General features: G+C 37.6%; 1 protein-coding gene across 3 annotated transcripts in view; it reads left to right on the forward strand.

Moving 5' to 3' along the window:
- Positions 1–24,648, forward strand: part of PRSS12 (serine protease 12) — a 59,343-nt gene that overhangs the window by 11,167 nt on the left and 23,528 nt on the right. For all 3 annotated transcript variants that reach the window (XM_063310163.1, XM_063310162.1, XM_063310160.1), the window contains exons 2-8: positions 1,405–1,543; positions 4,626–4,804; positions 8,098–8,248; positions 14,315–14,493; positions 15,482–15,623; positions 16,705–16,901; positions 18,786–18,927. In XM_063310163.1, coding sequence (XP_063166233.1) covers positions 1,405–1,543; positions 4,626–4,804; positions 8,098–8,248; positions 14,315–14,493; positions 15,482–15,623; positions 16,705–16,901; positions 18,786–18,927 — 1,129 coding nt within the window. The remainder of the gene's footprint in view (positions 1–1,404; positions 1,544–4,625; positions 4,805–8,097; positions 8,249–14,314; positions 14,494–15,481; positions 15,624–16,704; positions 16,902–18,785; positions 18,928–24,648) is intronic.

The following is a 24,648-nucleotide window of genomic DNA, read 5'->3' on the forward strand; positions in this document are numbered from 1 at the left end:
GCCCCTCAGGGCAGCAGAGGCTGGGGTGGAGTCTCCCAGAGCAGCAGGAGAGCCAAAGCAAGGCGAGTGGGAGAACGAGCCCTCAAAGTGAAGACCTGAGTGGGCCAGTGAGCCCCTTGGAGTGAGGGGCTGAGTGCCCTGCTGGGTCCCTCCAGTGTGATGAGTGGGACACTCCCTCCCTAGTATGAGAGATGGGGAGGGAGCCCAAGAGTGAATGAGGTGTGTATGTGGGGAACCTCCCTCCTTGAGTGAGAGTCCAGGAGGAGGAGAAGTGGGTGGGGTGCCACCTGCTGGCTAGTGAGAGAGGCTGTTGAAGTGGGCGTGGTAGATGTGAAGGTGATAGTTGGGTTCCCACACTGCTGAGAGTGGGAGATGAAGTGCTGGGAAACTTGCCACCACCCTGTGACTGCTTGATGTATGTCTGTTGTTGGATGGTTGGATGGAGGGACCTCTAACCAGGGAACCCGGAGGGCCAGGATGGGGGGGGGAATAGAAATGGGAGCTCTGGGGGATTTAGGGCAGGCTATTCCATTCAGGTGGTGATGGGGCGGGGGTGTCATGGGAGTCAGAGGGTGGGCCATCTTTGGGGAAGACACTCCCAGTGTTTGTGTGTCCAGCCTTCTGCACTCAGACCCAGGCCCTGGACAGAAGACCCATGGAGGCCCTGGATTTTGGCTGTTGCTCTTGAACACCAGGTCAGTTAACAACAAGGTCCCCCTTATATGTGATCTGATCACTGAGGAGGGGGCAGACCTGACGTGTATTACCAACACCTGGCTGGGCCCTGTGTTAACTGCGGTTATATTAAAATACTTCTAGTGGATTGATTGCATTATAAAATATACCTGAAAGTCATACATACCATTCCAATGGCATGCAAATTATAAATGAAATTATAAAAGTACTTCTCTGAAATGGACTGGAAGAGTGTAGTTAAGCTGAGGACTTAACTGGTTCACTTCACTATGATCAAGCAGTTCTGATGACAAATTTTACAGGACTAGAAAAGGTATGTGGCTTAATGTATCGAAAAGTGACAATAAAAAAACCCATTCTAGAGCAGTGTTTCTCAGCCTTAGCAACTTTAAGATGTGTGGACTTCAACTCTAGAATTTCCCAGCTGACTGGCTGGGAATTCTGAGAGTTGAAGTCCACACATCTTAAAGTTGCTAAGGTTGAGAAACACTGCTCTAGAACAAGGGTATGGCTTATATTGTTTATATTCTTCGGTTCAACATGCCTCATTCTGATCACTCTAAAAACAACAAATGCCACAGAGAAGATATTTCTTTCTAATGGAAGAAACTTAGCATTAATCTTTTGTACATGGTTTGTAATGACTATATTACCATTATATAATGTCTAAGAAAAATAAATTTATCCTTTTTTAAAAAAAATAAACAGGATCAGTAAGACTTAAAGGTGGTAGAAATGAGTTTGAAGGCACAGTTGAAATATATCTAAATGGAATATGGGGAACAATCTGCAGTGACCGTTGGGATAATGCTGATGCTTCAGTGATATGTAAACAACTTGAACTTGGGTAAGTAAATTAACGTTGAGTAAATAATGTTATTTTTGAAAGTTTGTCACATCATTCATAAATATAATGGCAGTTGCTTCTGAATTTCTCTTAAGTTATGTTACAGTGCCTGAAACAATAGCTTGCATTATTATTTTAGATAAATGGTTTACTTCTCAGTTGATTAGTTAATGACAAACATTACATCGATTGCTTTAAATTCTTTAAAGATAACTGTAACTGTAGCTTTAACAAATGATATGCTACATACCATAGTTGCAAAGGAAAGTTAAAATGTGATACAGTACTTCTTAAGAAGCAGAACTGTTAATTTGAACAGGTGTTATTTATTTATTATTTAGTTAGGGTCAGCCTGTGCAGTTCTACTAAAGATAATGAGTTTTACTCCAAGCTTGCTTTATAGTCTGTATCTTCTTTTCTTTTTCTTTGGTAATGGAGGGAATAAACTGCTTAAATTTTAATCCTGAAGATTTATATATATGTCACAAACTTTGCTTCTTGGCAAAGGGATATCTAACTAGATGAAAGTAGGAAGTCAACATTTTCTGCATCTATTTGCTCTCATCAAATGGTAGTTCAGATTTTTGGAGCCCAGATCTGATTGACTTAAAAAGATATATTGACTTGATGCAATGACATCCAGGAGACAGACTATTTCTGTGGCTATTCTATAAAAAATACAAAATTGTAACTCTCCTGCCATAATGATTTCACTGGGAAACTGGTAATATATGGAGTTCAACTGTTGGTGAAACAAATGCTTGAGTTATCTTCAGACCCCTGTATATGTCCTTGCTTTTTTCTGGATCCTTCATGCTGGCACATATTTTTTTTCTCTCATTCTGTCCACACTGCACTGATTTTAGTTCCCTTTAAAACGTATGAGATGATGCTTTAAGCAATTATATTGAAATGCTTATCTAGATCTTGGGGGTTAGGGAAAAGCTGCAGTCCTGCATGCATGGCAAATTTCCTATATGTGCAGATTTCTGTATAAGAAGTAGCATGAATCCTGTACAAATTAATCTTCAACAGAGTATAACCTTTTTTTCAGCCCTCACACATGAAGTTAAATATGCAGTTCTGTACGATGCATAGCAATATACACTTGCCATTTTCTGCATGGATATGATTCCCAAACTTGTAATTTAGTAAACAGAAATGGCTGTTTGTTCATATGCAGATCCCATTTTAATTACTGTTCCTAATCAGAGATAACATAAGGCAGAATAGTACAATCACTGTTGAATAACTTTTCCGTTATAATATTGAGTGGGAGCTTGTTGTGTCTGGTATAGCTAAACTAGTTATCTGTAGAATAATGTTGTAACTGCTTTATCTGTATAGAGAATGGCTGTTTCAATCAGGTGGTACAGTGCTTTAAGATCAAGAATAAAATCTGAGACCAAAGTACACGATGAAACCTTTGAAGTGTAACAGAACGAGAAATCTCACAGGAAATATTAAACAAAATATGTTCAGACTTTTCAAGGGCTGTTGTTTAAAAGGGATGGGTCAATACTTGCCAGGCTCAGCCCAGATCCAATCTCTCTGAAGGCACTTCCTGTTGCTGAAATTCAGCTACTGTGGTCCTAAACTGTAATAGTTTTGTTACACCATCTTGCTAGTTTAATTTACAAATGTTCTAAAGTCTTCCTAAACCATGTGGCAAATTTATTAATTTTATTACATAAAATTTTTTTTTTGTATTTATATATTTAGTTAGCATACTTTTTGAATGATCACATAATTTAAATTCTTAGTAGATCATTTAACATTAAAAACTGATATGAACATGTAGCACAAGAAAAGATAAACACTGTTATCCTAGTATAATACAGATGCAAGCAAGTTTTGGAAACTATACAACTGCTGGGTATAGTTGGTAGATGCTTGTATATACATTATGAGGATAGGTCTCTGAAGCAATTACTTGCAGGTTCTGTAGTTCTATGTACTTTTGAGGCTTTCAGCATCTGTAAATACACACTGATACTTTTGACATGTTCAGTGAAGTATGAAAACTGAAGATGTGATGTGGGGAGAGGTATAGAAATATTTCTTAAATAACTAAAATGCCTCTTTTCTTATACTACACACGTTAGAATAGGGAAGTAAAGAAAATGGTGCCAGCTTTCCTGTATACTTTGTGTGCTTATCTGAGAGATATAGGCAAGAGAATTTTAAGATCCCAAGATGGTTGAGGCAGGATCAAGATATCATTCAATCAGTGGATCTTGAGTATTTTTTTTTAACTCTTTGAACTTGGCTCTGAGTTCTGAGTACAGCAGAAAACCTGGGGCTACTTTAGAAATATTCAGTGTTGCCCACTGACTTAGTAATTTAATGCATAATATAACTACCATACTGTTAACCGAAGATTGTTCTTGTTATGATCTTGCTTGACCTGACTCTGTATTGTTTTATAATGTCTATTATGAATTTCCAGACATCAATTCAATTTATATAATTGGATTTTATGCTTGACTGATTAATTGATTATGTGCCATCAAGTTATTGTTGATTCTTAGCAACCACATACATAAATTTTCTCCCTAACCTGGTCCTTCAGCTCTTACAATGGTGCCCCATCACCACTGTAACTGAGTCTATCCACCTTGCTGCTGGTTGCCCTCTTCTCTTTCCTTCCAGCATTAGAGCCTTCTCCAGAGAGCTAGGTCTTCACATAATGTGCCCAAAGTAGGATAATTTGAGCCTGGTCATTTGTGCCTTGAGTGAGGACCCTGGGTTGATTTCTTCAATGATCCATCTGTTTGTTTCCTTAGCTGTCCATGGTATTCACAGAAATCTTCACCACCACCATTTAAAAAGCAGATTTGGAGCTCATTTGGAGAAATTGCTGTTTGGTGAAATACTGAAAACAATTTACTTGTACTTTGATCATGGACTTTGGTTTGCTTTAGGCCCATAGCTACTTCATGTTTCTCTGTAATTTTGTGGCTCAGAACAAAACAGCAGTGATGACACATATGATATTTGGCATGGAATAAAATACTAACAAAGAGTTTGTAATTATCTTGGTTTTCTTCTTAACTGTCTGTATTTGTTGTTCTTTCCGTAGAGAGAGGGGCACAGCAAAGCACACCCTATTTTCTGGACTGGGCCTTATTCCTGTACACTGGAGCAATGTGCATTGCCATGGTGATGAAGAAAACATCCTGCTATGTGAAAGAACTATTTGGCAGGGTGGAACGTGTCCCCAGAATATGGCAGCTGCTGTCACGTGTAGCTTTTCCCATGGTAAAAACAAACAAACAAATAATTATGTATCATTTGGTTTTGCACCATATAAACAGCAGTTTCATCCAAGATGATTACATAGCAGAAAACTATTGGTAGTAAAATGATTAAGTCAGCCTTCTTGAGCATGGTGCCCTCCAGACATGTTGGGATTAATATTTATGTAATTTTGGGGAATGCAAAGGCTGGGAAAGTCTAATGCAAGTGCATTCTGAATAATACCATAGTAGGCACTCCATGCTGAAATGCAATTCTGTTACAGTGATATAAACAGTGATTTGGGGATCAAAAAGAGAATAATACAGAATCCTTACCCTGTCTATGAATTGCCTTCCCAGAGCCTGAAGATGACAATTACAGTAACTTGCCTCATATCTTCCTTTGCTCCTCAAAAAAAAATTACCTGCTACCTGACATTCCTCCTTCACGTTGCTTTTGAGGACTTCCCATTGGATTTGTGCAGAAGGTTTTATTTCAAGGAATTAGAAGTAAACCTTCTTTGGGAGTGGTCTTATTTATGGAATGCAAGATAGTCTTCCTCTTTCAGTCATTTTTACACTTCAGTATTCAGTTTGATTTTAAGTGCCCACTCTATTAAACAATAATTGGTTTTATGTTTTGTGTGCTATTTACTTCTAATGTTTTTCCCCATCTGGAGAATTATGTAGACTGTATTATTATTATTGAGGAACTCCTCTTTCTGTTGGGCAGACATTGGTGTTTCCCACTAATCTGTCAAGAATCTGATTGTCCATCTTCATATTTGATTGTCTGCATTCTTTTCCTACAAGTTTATCATGGCATATTAGGGAAAAAATGTCTCACTAGTTGACCATTGCTTGGGTGCAGTGAATCATTGTTGATCACAATGAGCCTCCTTAAATATCTGTGAATTTTTCTAATAAAAACAAAAATTGTGATTAGCGCAGATCTTTCTTTTTTGATGTCTAAAGAAAAGCAGTTCAAATCAGAATTCTGTATGATCTCTTGGAAACAAAGCGTAGAGCTTACAAAGAAGTAGGATTTCCAACTGAATTCTGAATTCAGCGCTGTTACTCAGTGGAAGGTGGAATTCTTGTGAAGCTGATTGAAGTATGAGATCGTGTTTCCCTGAGCAGCTGCTTAGAAAGGCACGCCTATCCTTTGAGAATGATGCCTTGATAGTAAAGGCATGCCATATGGTATGTATGTATATACACTTGCTTGGGCCAAAAATACATGCTGGTGTAACAATTTGTTACCTTTTGCAAAAGTGCATGCCATGTTTCTTCCTAACTCCCAAACGAAGCTTGTTTTGTCTTCCAGTTGATTGTTAATGTTTAAAACATCCAGTTGGAGTTTTTAATACTCTCATGCTTAAACGTATTTTTGTATAGGAACTGCACAGAGATTAGAAATGTTATGGCTGTGGTTGTTCTTTTTCTTTTTTATCAAATGGTGATACAAAGCCTCTTTTTAACATTGCTCCATCTTCCAATATATTTGGAACAGGAAAAACCTAATGCAAGAAATGTTATTTCCAACTGAGGCGATCTCTCTCTCTCTCTCTCTCTCTCTCTCTCTCAAAAGGGCTTCATTGTTCTTTTTGAGAGGGCTCCTTGATGAGAGTGGATTTAAAAGGTCATTTGAGGAGGGCTAGAGTGAGATATGCAAAAAGCCCAATAGCCTGGATTATGCAGTCATTTTTCCCTACCTGTTAGCCATCTTAATATCTTGCTTGTTCTCACATGGAGCTAGCAATGAATTTCACCATATTATAACTGTATCCCATTTAAAGATTATGGCTGCCTACATGTGCGGGAAGGAAATTGCATGAAGATAGTTTGGGACATGGCAGTGTTACTAATGAATTCCTAAACTTTTCCCTCTTGCAAAGAATTAAAGTGGAAATATAAATGGAAGTTAAAATGAAAATGAAACAACTGAAATCCAGTGTCTGTAATACTCAAGCTTGGAATAATCAGAGTAACCAAAACTACAGAAGGTCTGTATGAAGAGTCATGGCTGCTTTGTTCCCAGTTGAAACAGGAAGCACAGAGACCTTGTAGTACCTGTCCCTTGATATTTCCATCTCAAAAATATTCTTCTCTCTCTTTGTTCAACCAAAAATATGGCTTGTGCATGTCTTTGCCAAATAAATATAAAAACCTGCATTTTATATAGGATGGGAAGTTACTGTAAATTATTTACTGAGCTATTTGGAATAATTATCCCTCAGATAAGCATTGTTAAAGAAATACTTTATCCTGGAAACAATTTTGTTTTCATTACTTTCATTAAGTGATATGCCATGTATAGTTTTATAAAACATTATAACTTAATTTTGCCTTGCCTTTCTTATGAGAGTAAAATCGTCAGACATTTGGAGTTTTCACTACAAGGAAAGTACTCTAACTCTTACATTGCTCTGGTTGCCAATTTCTGTACTTTTTCCTTTTTGAAAGCCTGCATCCCAAATCTAGAGATCCTCAAAGCTGAGTTGTAATTTTAGTGCTGCATCCATTTTATTTTTAAGATTCATTTCTCCCATGCTTATTCAACAAATCCTTTCTTATCCTGTGTTGTTGTGGAGGAAATTTCCTTTTTTTATCAAGAAAATACAATGTGAATAATTGCAGTTATGAAGCCACTGTGAAAAACAACATTCTTGCATTCTTAATTAACAAAATTATAACAGTACAGGTGATGTTTCTTCCATCTCATTAATCAAGTTCATATGGAGAATCTAGTTTTTCTTTTTCCAGCTAAATTTCTGTCCTGAAGCTATAGGACTTAACTCTCATGGGCAACATTTAAGTCTGATAGATGCATATTTGGAAGGCACTCAAGTACAATTTTATTTAGTAATATGAATTATACTGCTCATACGCCATCTTTGTTAGCACCATTATAGCAAAGAAAGCAACATGTTGTAGCATGTTGGACACCTGTAACTGCTCAGATTATGTTGTTCTTACCTACTCACAACCGTTTCCTCTCAATTTGTTGGGATTGTCATTGGCCATGGCAACTGGGAATCTTATACATCACAGTCTCAACCCATCTGGAGGGGGAATCACCCTACTTCCTGGCCGGTATTGAACACAGCTAGATAAACTTGTCTGGACAAGACAATCTTATTTAAGAAGTGATCAATACTGGCCAGGAATTACGGTCATTGCAAAAACAGTTGTTAGATTAAGAAAAGCTAGGCTCAAATGTTACTAGGAAATTAATAACATTCTTTTATTTCTATTTTGTTCCATTCTTTGGTAGTGGAAACTTTATTTTTCTCTTCATATTTTTATATTCAGCCTCTGATTTTATTCCAGTCCGGCTGGTGGATGGAAGCAGTACTTATGAAGGAAGAGTTGAAGTGTATCATGCTGGCCAATGGGGAACCATCTGTGATGATCAGTGGGATGATGCTGATGCTGAGGTAGTCTGCAGGCAGCTTGGCTTTGGGTTAGTTTGTTCTAGATACGTTATTTTCACTTGTAAAACTAAAAGCACCTAAGATGTTTAAGAAAATTAGAATGCTTGTTGTCCTTCATAGAATAGAGGTAATCAGTTCTGAAAACCAATAACACTACTTTAAAAGATAAAACTCCATGAAAATTTTGGAGCATTGTTTCTCAATATTTCAAATTTTAACTCTTACCAATCACTCTATCAGATAAACTGGCTTCACCAAAACAGAAACAAAAAGCATCCTTTTTTTTCTTGAGAAGGGTACATAAATGTTTTCAGCATTTTGTTACTATATTTGTTAGTTTCAATACGTTTAAAATAATAAAACACAGTAGCTTGGATCTGTTATTCCACGAGCTGGCCCTGCATTTACTGTGGATGAAGGGGGAGATAGAGAGGCGTGGTAGAATATATCCTTGAATCATTCCTCCTCTCAAGCCATGAACTCTTCAACCAATTAGTCATTATCAGGCACAGGCTGGTACAGAAATTCCATTCCTACAGTAAGTATGCTATTAGAGATACACAATAAAGGAAATAGAAATAAACGTATGTGTAATACTATACTTATATAAATAAGTGCAAGTTATTTATCAGGGTTACATTATAGAGTCATCCTGAGTTCTTATTCCAACTCTACACACACACACACACACACACAAATACATGTATATACAAAGGTACACATTCACACCTTCCTTCTTGCAGCAGAAACAACAACAAAATGGGTGAAGAGCAAGAGGTAGTTGGTAAGGAAAGGAAAAAAGCACAGCTCTGTTTATGCCCTTCGGAAAGGATTAATCTTACTCAGCAAGATTTCAAGCAAGGTTGAACTTCAAGGTAATCCTTTCAGCAGATGTATCAGTTTGGAGTCAGGCAGCAGCTAAATTCAATTATGCACATACGTACATTGCTCCTCTTGTCCATTCCTTTATTTTCAACAGTTTCTTCTATTCTTATCAGCTAATATATGCCCAATTCAGTTAACACTAATTATTGCGGTCAAGGGAAATCATCTTTTTACCAATCAGGTACTTGGGATGCCCCTAATGGATAAAGTTACTGAGATTTATTTCATCACAGATTTTATAGATCCTAAACTGTTAAACATCTATTATTTCTTGCTTGTTTTATTTTTTCTTGGATGAGTTAATTCAAACTTTTTAGCTAGCAATCTGAATAAATTTTTGTAGATGTCTGCCTTACCTCATGACTCTTGCCCAACCTGTCTAGTTAAATGTAGACTATGAAGACTTGACAGTGTTACTTAGATGGTTTAATCTGTGTTTGTACGTGGACTTTGCAAGCCAGCAGTTGAAGGGTGAAAATACCAGTGTCAAAGGTAACCAACTTAAGATTTAACTAAAACAAATCAATTCATGATAAATAGTAAATAGTATTGTCTTCATATAGGAAATACTAGTGGCATTAACATAAAAATACATATAGTAAATTTGAACAGTTTTAAAAGATTTGTGGCAAGCTTCAAAAAATAAAATTCCCTCCCCTCCCCTCCCCTCCCCCCCAATAGGAAAACAGATACCAGCAGGCCTCACTAGAAAGGTAGTTCTTGTTACTTTCATTATTTCTCAAAACGGTTGGAGAATGTAATGTAATTTTTTCTTTCTCTTCTGTCTGGTGATGGTTGTGGATTCTCTGTACTAACATCAAGTATTGGTAATGAACAAGATAAGATAAACAGGCTTAAGTCAGTTTGCTTTGACTCTTCCATTGTTTTTAGTGAAAGCTGCTTTCTAGGCCTGCCAGATGAAAGGTATAAATACTCAGATTTTTGGGAGAGGTGCTTTGAATCAATCTTGACTGTTGGTGATTGCCTGGAGAAGTCCTGCAGTTCTCTTGGCAAGAAACCACCTTTTAAAAGTGGTTTGCCAGTGCCTCTTTCCTAGGACTGAGATAGAGTGGCTGGCCTAAGGTCACCCAGCTGGCTTTGTGCCTCAGGCAGGAATAGAACTCACGGTCTCCCACTTTCTAGGCTGGTGCCTTAACACTGCACCAAACTGGCTCTCTAAAGTATTCAGCTAGCTGGCCATGAACAAGTTAAGAACAAACAAAAAATAAAGTACCATTACAAAGGAGAGGATATACAGTTACTGCTTTGGATCTATTGGAAATAGACGTGCATATAATATTAAAAAGAAAACACTGATTGAAGAATGGATGCCCAGAGGTTAGTTTTTAACTAAATTTATCTAGGTTCTTCCTTTGCAGTAATCTTAATATGTGTGCATTCAAAATATATATGCTGCTACTCCTTGCATTTATAAATTCATATTTCATGGGAACAAAAGCTAAGTTCAGTAGACTCTCGGTTAACCAGAACTCAAGCAACTGGCACTCTCATGCAACTGGCACAAAAATCAAACCAGAAAAAAAATGGCACTCCCAAGCAAGGGGCAAAAAATCTGTATCTCTCTGCTGTCATCTAGTGGGTATTAGGGTTTAATAGTAACTCTCAAGCAACCAGAAACTACGTTTATCCAGCATCTGCCAATCCCCATAGGTGCCGGTTGACTGAGAGTCTACTGTATTTCAGACTTCTTAATACAGTAGACTTCAGCCGAAGCTTCTTATGTCCAAACAGAGCGTCAAAGACTAAGCTACGAGCTTCTCTTTACTCAGTGGAGTTTCTGAATCTCTTTTCTAAATCCTCCTTTTTAATTTTCTGCTCAGCATATTATTCCAAATATTGGATAGGGCCAGGAGTGGTTTCTATGCTGTGAAAGGATCTCTCTAGAACAGCCTTTCTCAAACATTTGACCCTGGAGGAACCCTTGAAATATTTGTCAGGCCTTGGGGAACCCCTAGTGACTAGTAGAATATAGGCCAGAAGTTACAAAACTATTATATTTGTTTTATGTGTAGGCATGCATACACACACACACACACACATGCATACACACACACACACTCTAACACTGTTCTTAAACTAAAAATAAAGAATGAAATTAATTAATTAATTTTCTATGCAATATGCTTCCCAGGATTCTCAAAGACAGAATACTGCTTATGTAATTGAATATTATTTCCTTAAAGACTTCTCTTATTTGAAATCCTAACCTTTAGGCATTTAAGATGCATTCTCAATAAGCCTAAATATAGAAATCAGAGATCTTTTAGCATAATTCCTTGCAGTATAATATACTCTTTCACAAACCAATCTATTTTCTTGCCATTTTTGGTGTGTTCCTCTTTTACTTACTGAGTAATGAATAAAAGGATTATCAAGGGATTAAGAACATAGTTCTTAAAAAATAAACATTTTTTTAAATGTTATATTTATTATTAATTGTGCTTTCTTAAAAGTTCAGTGATGTGATTATGTTAACATTATGAAGTATTTTAGAAAAGTCTATAAATTAGAAATTAAAAAAAATAAATGGAGAGGCGCTTCTAGTCTTAAATACCAATCCCTGATATATAATAACCTCTTCCAAGCACCCAAGAATCATTCTTGGTAACTAGTTCAAAGAACATAGGGGAAAACAAGCTGGTTAAATTACAAAGTTTCATTAAACTTTGAAGAGGGTGAACCTAAACTTAAAACAAGGGAACAGTTAGAGTTGGAAGGTTTTACATGTCATTGGTTTAGATATGTACAATTGTCAGAATGTTTTAAAGTGGGCAAAAATAATTCATTAAATTATTTCATTAAATTTGTTAACGAAACAACTCAATTTGAAACAGAACTCTGTATAAATGATGAACATGTTATTACAAAGATGATGCTGTTACAAATGAATTTAGAAAATGAGCAAGTTAAAGAATGTGTGATTATAGGGGCTAAGAATTACTAAGGTTACTAAGGTTTAACTAATGGTAAGAAATTATATCTGTATAAAATGCATTTATATCTGTATTGGAGAAGGTCGGAAGTCACTTTCTTTTTCTGCTTTCTATCTCATTCTGCACTTTTATAGTTTCTCTTTTTTGTTTAGTTTGTTACGCTGTCTTATCTATACTCTATATTTTGTATTTTAGCTATACTTTGAAAATCAATAAAGTTCTTTTTAAAAAAACAAAGAACACAGATAGAGCAAAAATTTATACAGCATTAAACATGTATTTGCATTTAATATATAATCATTTAATGCATAAGCATGCTTTTGGGAATCTCAGTATGTATGGAAAAGAATTTAATCCCTCCCTTAATAGCTTCAGTGATGAATAGGGCTGGGTCATAGAAATCCAAGCCACTAGTAGACAGCAGCAAAGAATTAGGGTATTTTGTGTCTCTTTGCTGCCATTTAGTGTCTCTCTCTGGATTTTTGCAGTCCTGTTATGGTAGCCTTAGTCTTGAGGAAAGCGAGACTCACTGGATTGCTCTTTGCATTGAAAAGATAACAATGGTGTCAATGGGAGCTTCCTGGCTATTATAAATAGCAGCTTTAGGAGAACAATTATAATCAGGGCACAAGAGAGGGAGGAGTTACAGTATGCTTTACTCTCTACCTGCCACTCTTCTGATGATTATTAACCCCCAGCCTCAACAGCTATTTGCAGCTTTTAAAAGCATGCATTAACTATATGCATAGAACCAGTTACAGTTCCAGCAAGTTTAGCTGATAGCTCCATTTTCCATGGTCATATTTAAAACCAGGTAGATGGCAATAGGAGTTGGCTGGTGTTGTATTGTGGGTGGGGATTTGCAGCTAACACAAATGGGAAACAGAACAAGCACGAGGAATCACCTTCTGCAAACCAAATCCAGCCCACCTCCTTCATCTTTAGGCTCACTTTTCCTCTGCTAAGCTGAAATTTTAATAAGTTGAATGAATTGCTGAGCACAGGGGCAGAGGGGAAAGGTTCATGGGAAGATGATTCTGCCTTTCAGGTTCTGGGCTGGAATGTCACCTGTAGCATGAAAATGCAGTCGACTGCCTGCAGAACCGATAAGTATATACCTGGACGACACTCAAGGGGTTGAATGCCCGCAGGGTTCACTGCTGGGATATGTCCCTGATATGCGTGCCTGGATGCCAATTCATCTCTTTGCTGAAAAAGGCTACTCATTCCTGATGATATCTCAGGGGACAAAAAAAGACAAATATTCTGTTAAGGAAAGAGACTCTTGTGGGTGTTTGATAGATTGATTTTTTTAAAGAAATTCTCCCCCAAAACAGTAGTCCGTGCTTCTATCATTTCTTCTTGGTCAATCGTCAAGAGGCTTTTAAATATTATTATTTATAGGTAACTATCATAGGAAAAACATTCCTTTCTCACTGAACTCTGTAATTTATCTCTGTTTTGCTGGTTCAGATTCTTCCATCTAGCAAAGTCCCTCATAGCTGGCAGCCATCCTGATTATAAGATTTAGTTATAATTTCATCCTGCTGCAGACAAAGATACAGACTTTTGTTTTTAAAGTATAGTTTTATTAGTCATGAAGGACACAGATTTATCTTGGGAAAACATGTTGAAAATAAACCATGATGCATAAATCACTTTAAGATTGGATTTTTCAACTGTATATGTTATAACTCTCTGGCTTTCTGTATACAAAATGGGCTCTTGCTTCAAATTTCACTTCCCTCCTTCCTCTTCATATGTTTATATTATCTCTTGGCGTTCGTTTTCGGGTTATTTTTTGCAGATCTCTTGTGCAGTGCTCCCCTCATAGTTACGATCTTTTATAGCCATCTGGATTTTTATTTTCTATTGTATTGTACTATATTTTCTGTATTATTTATGATTACTGTTTTTAATGTTTAATTGATTAATGTGTTGTAAACCACACAGAGTCCCTCTTGGAGGGGAGATGGGTGGTAGCAAAAATTTGAAAAATAAATACATTTGTATTTCTCTGTTCCAAACTAGTTTTTCTAGTTTAATGACTGTACATTGTAATTTCTCAAAAGAAATATATTTACTTGAGGAGCTGTAGAAAATCAGTACGATGTCTGTTCATTGATGTATGTATGGTCTTAGTCAATATCATTTTGGATGATGGGATTTGCACAAGTAGTACAGATCATTTACATAGCTAAATTGCAGAGAGTGCCTGTCGTGCCATCAGTTATCCTGTTTATTATGTTTGGACAGTGGAGTGGCCAAGGCATGGAGCCAGGCTTATTTTGGAGAAGGCTCGGGTCCTGTGCAACTGGATGAAGTACGCTGTACAGGAAATGAGTTGTCTATAGAACAGTGTCTAAAGAGTTCCTGGCAAGAACACAACTGTGGCCATAAAGAAGATGCAGGAGTTTCATGCACACCTCTGGCAGGTAGACAGCCAAAGAATCATTTTTCTGAACTACAGTCAGTGCATGGGTTAAGGTTAATTGACACAAACTGGTTGAATACCTTTTGACATATTTCAACAATATAGAAGGTGACACTCCTTAGCGCAGATTAAAGGCCTCATTCTGGCTTCCAGAATGTTTGGGTCACATTTAAAAACAAGTATGAAGGGAAGTACTTGTGTCTGATGAGGGGAAAGACTTGCCATGTATCCAAATGTAACATAATTGCAGAGAGTGCATATAGAACTTAAGTATCAGCATCTATGAACAATTCTGCAACTTCTGTTTATCTACCCTTTAGCATATCTTGTACATATCCTAAACATTTTCAAGCACCTGTTGATTTTTTAAAGGTAGATTTGCTTCCCTAAAAGTTTTCCATCACCTGGAAATTGAAATTACCTAGTAATGGAGTAGCTCCTGTTCTGTGAAGTATGAAGAAAGTCAAGGATTCAGAGAGCCAAGATTCCACACAAAGAAGCACCTGCAGTTTATTCTAAAAATACTCTGGTTTTCCATGACTGTTTTGTCTGTTACTTAACCCAATTACGGTTCTTAGACAGTGTAGAGTGGGGAGTGAAAGGAGATTTTTTTTGTGTGGGATTTATGAGAGCATAGAAAGACATAAATTAAGGATCTAGTTTTGTCTCTCTCTTTTTCTTTTGTCTATACAGTTTTGTCTGGTAGATCGTGAGCCTCTGGGATGAGGAATTACACCTTTTATCTTTCTATAATAATCATGCAGAGGTGCCTGGGTAGGATGGATTACAAATAAAGCAAATGCACTGTAATTTTATTAACATATTTATATGTGTAGCAGGAAACTAAATATCAGGGTAAATATCAGGTTGTTCCTTCCACCTTCTGTTGTCCATTTAAATGTTGCAAATGGTTATTATGTAGCCTTATAACTGTTGTATTTTGTAATGCAGTTATCTATTAAAATAAATTCTTATTTTCAATGCCACAGATGGTGCAGTCCGACTAGTTGCTGGGAAAGGCAGTCATGAGGGACGGCTGGAGGTGCTTTATAATGGACAGTGGGGCACAGTCTGTGATGATGAATGGACTGAACGGAACACACATGTGGTTTGTCGACAACTGGGCTTTAAGTAAGCTCCGTTTATGTGAAGCTGCTAATGATTATGATACTTCAGTGAATGGCACCTGCTTCGTTACTTTGCTTTCTGATTAAAATCTAATTGTTTAATACTGAGTCCTTGGAGAGGTATGACAAAGAACAGTGCAAGTTAATGAAAAGAATGCTAACCTTGGTTGGAAAGAAATGGCCAGAGTTATCATCTTTATTCATTTATTTTTGCAGCGTGAACTCTAATTCAGCTTGTCCTCTCTGTATTGGAAGTTCCAATAAATGAATAATTTGTCATAAGAATATTGAGATTCTAATATAAACACAGGAATTGAAATCATAATTGGAGAAATACAGAGTTGAGGATGGCTTTGTCTTGGGCAAGCAATCTGGACAGTTATAAGATCATACATTGCTTCCTGCAATCTATCCTCATATTACATAGATTCCGAAATGGTGAACTCTGATTGACCCTCATAGTGTTCATACATCGCTCTAAGGCATAATATTATATATTTCATTTTGGCTTAGAAGCATAGTGTGCGATCCCAGCTATTTCCATTTGCAAGTCATGGTTTATGGATTAGCATGATGTATGAACCCAGCCAATTGCAGTTTATTCAATAGATCGTTGTTAGCAGTCTTGACCTCTGGCTAGCTAGGTCACTGATTTAATGCTTAAGTGTTGTTAGACTGAGCAGAGAAAATTCACAGTGCAGAAGAAAGGAATGAGGAGATGGTATACGTGTGGTTAATTTAATTTAATGTATTAATGAACAAAGATCAAAGGAGTAGTTAAGCAACCAGTAGCATTACATGGATAGCAGATATCAAGGGTGAAATAAGTAATTCTTAATTTGGTGTTAGAATAATATGTTGATTTTGAGCCTTAATAAATATAACCATGGATTCTACCAATTTTAAAGTGATAAAAATTGAATATTTACTCAAAACACAATGGATTTCAGTGAAATCAAGATTGATCATAGAATATATTTATAGGATATATTGGAATTGTTAATTACACAAATATTGTGCATTACTTTTAATGTTGAACTATTGCCTTTTTGTAACTATATAAGTGCTAATCTCTATGTAAACAGGAATGGGAAAATTGTTTCAGAAGGCTACCTAGACGAAAATACAAGACCTATCTGGCTGGATGACATTACCTGCTCTGGAAAAGAGTCTACCATCGTGCAGTGTTCTAAGGGGGAATGGGGACAGCATGATTGTAGTCACCAGGAGGATATTAGTATAAGTTGCAATCGAGATAATGACAGCCACAAAGTCTTGTTAGGTAAGCTGCTTTTTGTACGTGGAAGTCTGGCTCCAAAAAATCAAGGGTGCTCTGTAGCGTTTTCAGGGGGAGGTTGGAAAATTAGTTCAACATTAGTTGTGTTGAAACTATTGCTCTTGTAATTCTCATCCCTCCTGGAGTTTCTTGTCCCACTGCATCTGGAGAGCACCAGGTTGGGGAAGCAAATGACTGGCAAGCAGAGGTCTCCATTTCAATCACTGGATTTTCCAACTAAATAAAAGAGCCCTTCCCTAGCCCATTGGAGATATGTTTTGATAAAATAATTCTGGGCAAGATGGATCAACAGATGGGGTTTGATATAAGGTAACTTTGTATGCATAACTAGAAAGTTTTGCAGCCAACTGCAGCCCACTAGAGAATTGTACTGGAAATATTTGGCTGTATATATAATTTCTTCTCCCAACCACAAAAGATACAGATGTTGTCCTTGAATAAGGAAGTATTAAAAAATTAATACATCCAAGCAAAAATATCAAAGTTTCCCTCCTAAGATCTAATCCCAACATGAATGCTGGACAGAACAATTGCTCAGTTGGGGAAAAAAAATGGATAAGTAAATGGTTATTTTAGGCTTTTGAAAAGCTGGCGGTAATGGCACCTGACAAACTCCAGTGGCCGGGCATTGTAAGTATAGGGCAACACTGAGAGTCAGTATGGTGTAGTGGTTAAGGTGCTGGACTGGGAACAGGAAGATCCATGTTTTAGTCTATCCTTAGACACAGAAGCTCGATGACTTTAAGCCAGTCTCTTCCACTCAGCCCAGCCTACCTCAGAGGGTTGTTGTTGTGGGGGAAAATAGGAGGGAGCACTTTGTATGCCATGTCAACCCCCTGAATGAAACACATGATATAAATCAAATAAAATACAGAGAAGGGTCTCTAGTTTGTTCTAACTACTCTGAAGCTCTGAAATGTATCAAAAGATTAGGGTTGAAAATGAGCAGAAACTATTAGGGCAGCTTAGTGTGTGATCATCTCTTACTTTAACAAAGACATCTGTTGAATATCTCTTAATACCACATCTGTATCTTCAAGCATATTGTTAAAGAATTAAATGTACTATAAGATGGAAAACCTGAACTCCAGTTTCAAATTTATTTCCATAGCCATGTTTCTTTGTCTGCTCTTGCACCGCTTCACTGCTTTCTTTTTATACTTCCTAATATACCAAATGTGTTATTATCCAATAGTATTTCAGTGTAGGGGAGACAAAGTATATTTCCAGGAATGGAAAATTTAAATTCAGAATAACAGGAATTTATATCTTGGTGCTAGTTTACATAAGCACAATGGATCTGTGTTACAACGCTCATAATACATAAAACTGAATCTGTCTGGAAATCAAAATGGTATGTTATCATTTGGTTAAATAGATCCATATGGTAAAATTCCTTTTTCAGTACTGAGATTGCCAAGTTCAGTCTCAGTACTGAAATTTTATAGTTCTTAGACAGTATTCCAAGTAATAAAACTCACTTGATTATAACCTGAACTTTTCTATACCTAATGTCCTGTGTTGCTTCCCAAGTAATATGAATAGAACCTTTGTTTACATTATACAGCATAGATTATCAGTACCCAAGAATCTTCATAGTCAAAGCTGTCATTATTACACAAGGACCTGTTAAACATAATTAATGCATTATACTGTACTCATATGCTTCCTCAAAATCTAGCAGTAAAGCAGTAAAGATCTTCCACTACTAAAATTTTATTATATTTACAACATTAAAAATTCAAATTACTTTTTAAACAGAGCTTTAATAAACTATAAAACCTAGTTCCTAGTTAAAAACTTTCCTTGAATGTTATGAGAATTTTGCTGCTGCTGCTGCTATGTCAATAGTTATTAATTTATTCCCAGGACCTCCTATCAGATTGATGGATGGTGAGAATAAGAAAGAGGGCCGAGTGGAGATCTATATTAATGGCCAGTGGGGAACAATTTGTGATGATGGATGGTCTGATAAGGATGCAGCTGTGGTATGTCGACAACTGGGCTACAAGTAAGAGAAGCCTTCAGCCTGGTTTCCAGATATTAGAGTATAATCTAACCTTTGTGCAAATTTATATCTTAACATACTGATAATTTCATATATTAAGATAAATGCTGTATTTTCCCTTTACTCTTGTTATTTTATTATTGTCTTAATAGTAAAAATAGGAAATGGAGATTGCTTGCATGTGTATATGCACATGTACTCTATGTATGTTTATACTCCCGTCCAACACACAAACTCATCAGCAATCTCCAGTTCATATCTTTGTATCTCTCACCCATTTATGCCCTTATAAATATATACATATAGTATGTACATGTGCCCACAATTAAATAAAGTTAGCAAACACATACATGCACACACAGAGAGACAATGAATTTTAATTACAGTTCAATCATTGATATTCCCAAACAGTATGGTCCAAGTGGCACCTAATCTACCACCAACATGTAATGTCTTCACCTGACATATTATGCATTAATTTCATGAGAATGTTATACAAGGGAATGCAATATTGAGTGGTTGCTACAGCAAACACTATATACCATGTCAGTGTGATTTAACCCTCTGAACTTTTTCTTATTAGCACCTATAATATTTCTTTGTAATAAAGGTTCTTTCTATTAAGAAGGTAGAAAAGATATCTAAAAAAGAGATAATTATGGCAAAGAACATATATATTTTTTAAAAAAAGACTTATCCCAAACTATGTTGTTTAGTTTCTGTGCTTGATCTGTAAAAATAATTCCTTATTGTACTAACTCCACACTGTGATGATTTCTTAAGTGTAATTGGGCTGACTCAGAACTGAATCCAGTTCTCTTCCCAAAATGTTTTTAATCATTTTTTTCTTTAAATGATAGTTTCTCCTGTTTCTAAAAGTTTCATTTAATTTCAGGACAATACAACATAATATAATCTGTGTTGAAAGAGAAAAAAAAATATTTTGTTTGCACACTTTTTGTTGTATGTCTGGCTGAAGTAGAAACATTTGTCCCTATCAGACAAGAAAAATTGGACTTGGTTTTGCAATCTCAGAGGTTTGAGTTTTAGAAGAATTGGGCCAGATGGTCCCAGTTACAATCAGCATATAATAAATATTTCATGTGGAAGCTAAGCTTGGTCACGTAACTTGCTGAAAGCTTGGTTTCTTAGTGCATTAGACCCTTGCGGTAACTATGTTCAGGCAAGTGGAAGAAGGGACAGTGTGTCATGAGAAAAATATTTGGTTACAAGTAAGAAAAAATTAGCCATCTGTGATCTAGATAACAGCAGAGTCAGAAGAAGTATGTAAACATAATGCATAAATAGAGTGATTTAAATTTATATATTGTGTGTGTATGTGTCTATGTGCGCGCCATTCACATACTGTAGTTTACTAACCATAATTTTTAGAGTTAAAAGATATATTACACAGTTCATGATTTTGAAATTGTATGGGAAATAGTGGATTGAGGCATATGGCCAGTTAACAGATTTCTGTAAAGTATGGAATATGATGGCTGCCTGAAGGGAGAAGATGTCTTTTGCGAGCTCCTGGTTTATGTTCCTGCCTTTTGGTTTAGAGCTGGTCAAGACTTATTAAAGTAATCAAATGTCATCCCTTATACACAAGTAACTCCTTGGGAAGAAAAGACAGAAGTTAGGCAGTGAGAAGGAAAAAGAGAAAGAAGAGAAAAGGCTTCTGCTTTAGGGGAATGGGAAAAAGGAAGAGGTGTCATGGAGCCAGTCCTGGCTCACAGCATTCTTCCAAGACAGCTAAACAGCCAAAAGTTGATAAACTTTTTCTGCAAAAAGAAACAATAAGTAAACATTCCCCAATCCCCATCTCTAATAAATTCGAGGCTCTTGAATGGGATTTACAAAAAAGAAAAAAAAATTATTGGAGCTTTCTGCATCTCTTAGAGATGATGTAATAGTCTGGTCTGTTTCTATGTCAGTCCTCGCCCATCATTCTTCAGTCCATTTCATTAGCTCTCCAGTTTCCTTAGAAAATAACACCAAGATTGCACAAAGCAAGGACTGGGAAAAGCTGTTGACATGAGATAGCTTGAATGAATTCAGGGCAAAACAATATTTGCTCACAGTGCAAACTGTTATTTCAGTGTCTGAGCAATTAGCCTCCATTAAAAATAATTTGAACCTGTTAAAAAGTGATTTTTTGGTCTTTGCACCAAAGCACACAGAAAGATTCTCTGCCTTCATTGAAACTCAAGCTCAGACAATCTAGTGAAGCGACACCACTTAGGGCAAAAGAATAAAAAATTACAAGCCAATAAAGGTATCAATTGGATTACCGATGGAGGTGCGCAAGTACTCAAAGAGGTTACCTCAAAGCTGATTCACTCCTTGCAATTCAATCAGGTTGCTCTAAATATATCTTTGAATAGCCCTAACTCTAGTCACTGGGTTTCCAGAAGAGCAATTGTAACTTCTCTGGGACAGCTTCTTCATTGCCAGCATCAGCAAATAGATTTTTGTATGGTTGAGTGGCTTCCAAGCTTGCCTGGCAGTAAATGAATTTTACTGACTTTTAAGCAATATGCTATACCACACGTTGATTAATATAAAATCCTTTCTTGCTGCCTTTAGAATCGTCACAGAGTTTTCTGTGATGGAGAGGTAACTCCTTTGCTCAGCTCTGCTGCTTTTAATTCACATAGACTGCCTAACATTAAGCCTATCATTAACAACAGCATCTCCACTCCCTGTTCATCCTTGGCTAAGCCAGGACATGGGAGTAAGATGAATATGCAGAATGAGGCTAAGTTTGATATAAAAGAGGCTACTCTTATCAGTGCCTTTGGAGACTTGCTCAAGGTCGAGCAAGAATATATTCTGCAAAGGTTGGATAATCTTAAGAAAACTCGGCTGGCTACTATTGCTACTGCTGAGCCACTTGAGTTTGTAACACCTATAACATTGTATCATCAGTCTTTTATGGTTGAGGAGGAGATGGCTGGAACACATCAGGCATTCCCAGATGACCAGAAGGTCGAGTCATTAGTCCCTCGAATGATGTTGAAGAGGGCCCTTTAGATTCCAGTAAGCCACTCTATGGAAGCTCAACTATTGAAACAACTGTTGCTCCTAAAAATCCTTCTTTCCCAAGGCCAAATTCTGATGCAAAGGACTCCCCTGGGTCCCCTTGGTCTTCCCCTAGAAGATCCAGTTGATGTAAAATTTCATCAGAATCACTGTCCTTGCTCTCTTGGAACATTGCTGGATGGGAAGCCAGAAATTGAGATCCTGCCTTTATAAGTTACATTTCCCAATTCAATATTCTTATGTTCCAAGAGACATGGTCAATTAATGATCTGTTTATTGAGAGATATAAATCCTTATCCCTCAGTTCCTGGCTTCGGATGAGGGAGGCATCATGCTGTCTTGAGCATCCATATTTCAACCTCTCTAAATACTGAAATCATGCCTATAGACTCATTGGAGAACTTGAGCACAAACAGTCATTCTTAACTTTTCTGTTAAGCAATTGGGAAATTGCTCCTCATTAATTTCTGTAAACCATCCAACATTTCTCGATCATGCATTTTCGAAATTTGGGCCAAAGCAGAAATTTACATCAATAATATTCAACTACACTTTTTGACTGCCCGTATTATCATAACAGGGGACCTTAATGCTAGACTAAATTCAAATGATAATCAATTGTTTGCCAAATTCTTCCAAATTCCACCTAACTTGCAGACTGTCCCCCCTCCCAATCAGAGAATATAAGGATCACATTGGAGATTTCAAAGGTCTACATATGCTGCTGACATTTTACAAGTTAGATTTACAAATTATGAATGGCACCTCCATTGCCAATCACCCGGCAGAGTTTTCACATTGGGTTGGCATGAGGGCCTCTTTGATTGATTACACTGCCATATTAAGAAACCTATGCTCCTCAATTCTTCGATTCCATATTAAAAACCACCATGGGAGTGATCAGTGTCCCAACATGCTGTTTTTGAAGCCTTTTGGTGTTCCCTTTCTGGAAATATATCCTATTACATATGAAGATATCTCTCATGGGTGAAATACAGATGAAATGGACAATTCATGTGAATGACAAATTAACTCAAATGCTATCTACTGATGAGTGTAAGGATTGCCTACCTTAATAGACTCAGACTCACAAGCAGGAACTTAATGATATATGATTTATTAAAGAATAGTATGCAAATGCAAAGAAAGCTGAGAATGAGCAAAAGCGCACCAAATACAAACTAAAACCCCCGGCTCAAACATAATCCCTCCCCTTGCCCTGCCATTGCAAACTCCCCCCCCCCCCAGGTGCTGGTAACCGTTTCTGCTGATGTCCTGGGAAAGGAACCTTGAACACAGGAGATAACCCAAACACATTCCAATCCAGCTGCTAACATATAACAATCCCACGAGATGGAATCCTCATCCCCTCCCAGACAAAACACGCATCAGCCAAATGACATGCGAAACGTTACGATGTAACGGTAACATTGGAATGGTGAACATGACATACCGCCCCCCCAAGAACACTAAGGAGCAGGTTTCAGAGGATAAGCGAGATGAAAGTGTCGAACTAGAACAGAGTTCCATTGAACATCGCGGGCAGCCACCCACTCAGGGTGGGGAAAGTGTTTCCACCGAATGAGGTACTGCAGGGTGCCACGAAGTCTGCGAGAATCCAGGACCTCCTTCACCTCAAAATGTTGCTGTCCGTCAATCATGATCGGAGCAGGAGGTGGGGGTTGTGGATGCCAATGATCGGAGTGGTTGACAGGTTTGAGCAAGCTGCAATGAAAAACAGGATGTAAACATTTCAGATTGTGCGGCAAATCCAGTTTAAACGTGACAGGGTTCACAACTCCCACAATGGGAAAAGGACCAACAAACTTAGGAGCCAACTTCTTGGAGGGCTGAGGTGACTTAATGAACTTGGTGGAGAGGTAGACCTTATCACCAACTTTAAAATCAGGTTGAAGGGCTTGTCGCTTATCAGCGTGCAGTTTATAGACAGATTGGGCATCAGCCAACGCCTGCTGAATCACTGGCCATGAATCAGCCAGTTAAGCAGCCCAATCAGAAGCAGAGCAGGGCTGCGCGGGGGGTTGAGGCAACTCAGGAATGGGAACAAAATCCCACCCAAAAACAATATGGAAAGGGGTGTGCCCCGTGCTCTGATGGACAGCGTTGTTATAAGCCACCTCAGCAAAAGGTAGCAGATCAACCCAATCATCCTGCTGATAGTTGACAAATGCCCTCAAAAATTGCTCCAGGGTTGAATTAAGAACCTCCATAGATCCGTCAGTCTCCGGATGCGGCAGTGGACAACGCCTGCTTGGTGCCCACCAGCTTCAAAAATGCCTTCCAAAATTGGGAAGTGAACTGTGTCCCATGGTCCGTGATCAAGCGGGAGGGGCTACCGTGAATCCGGTAGATGTGGATTAGAAAAAGGTGGGCCAATTGCTGAGCAGACGGAATAGAAGCACATGGAATGAAATGGGCTTACTTGGAAAAGTAGTCCTTTACCACCCAAATCACAGTCTTTTTCTGACTAGGAGGCAAATCCACAATGAAGTCCATAGAGACCTCCTCCCAGGGACAGGAGGGGCTGGCCACCAGCTGCAGCAGCCCCTGCGGTTTACCCCCCTTCCGTTTTGACATGGCACAGACAGGACAAGAAGCAACATAACTTTTTACATCACGTCTCAATGTGGGCCACCAAAATTGGCGGCGTACCAGATG

The sequence above is a fragment of the Candoia aspera genome, chromosome 8, assembly GCF_035149785.1.
Source record: "Candoia aspera isolate rCanAsp1 chromosome 8, rCanAsp1.hap2, whole genome shotgun sequence".
In the NCBI taxonomy this organism is placed as follows: Eukaryota; Metazoa; Chordata; class Lepidosauria; order Squamata; family Boidae; genus Candoia; species Candoia aspera.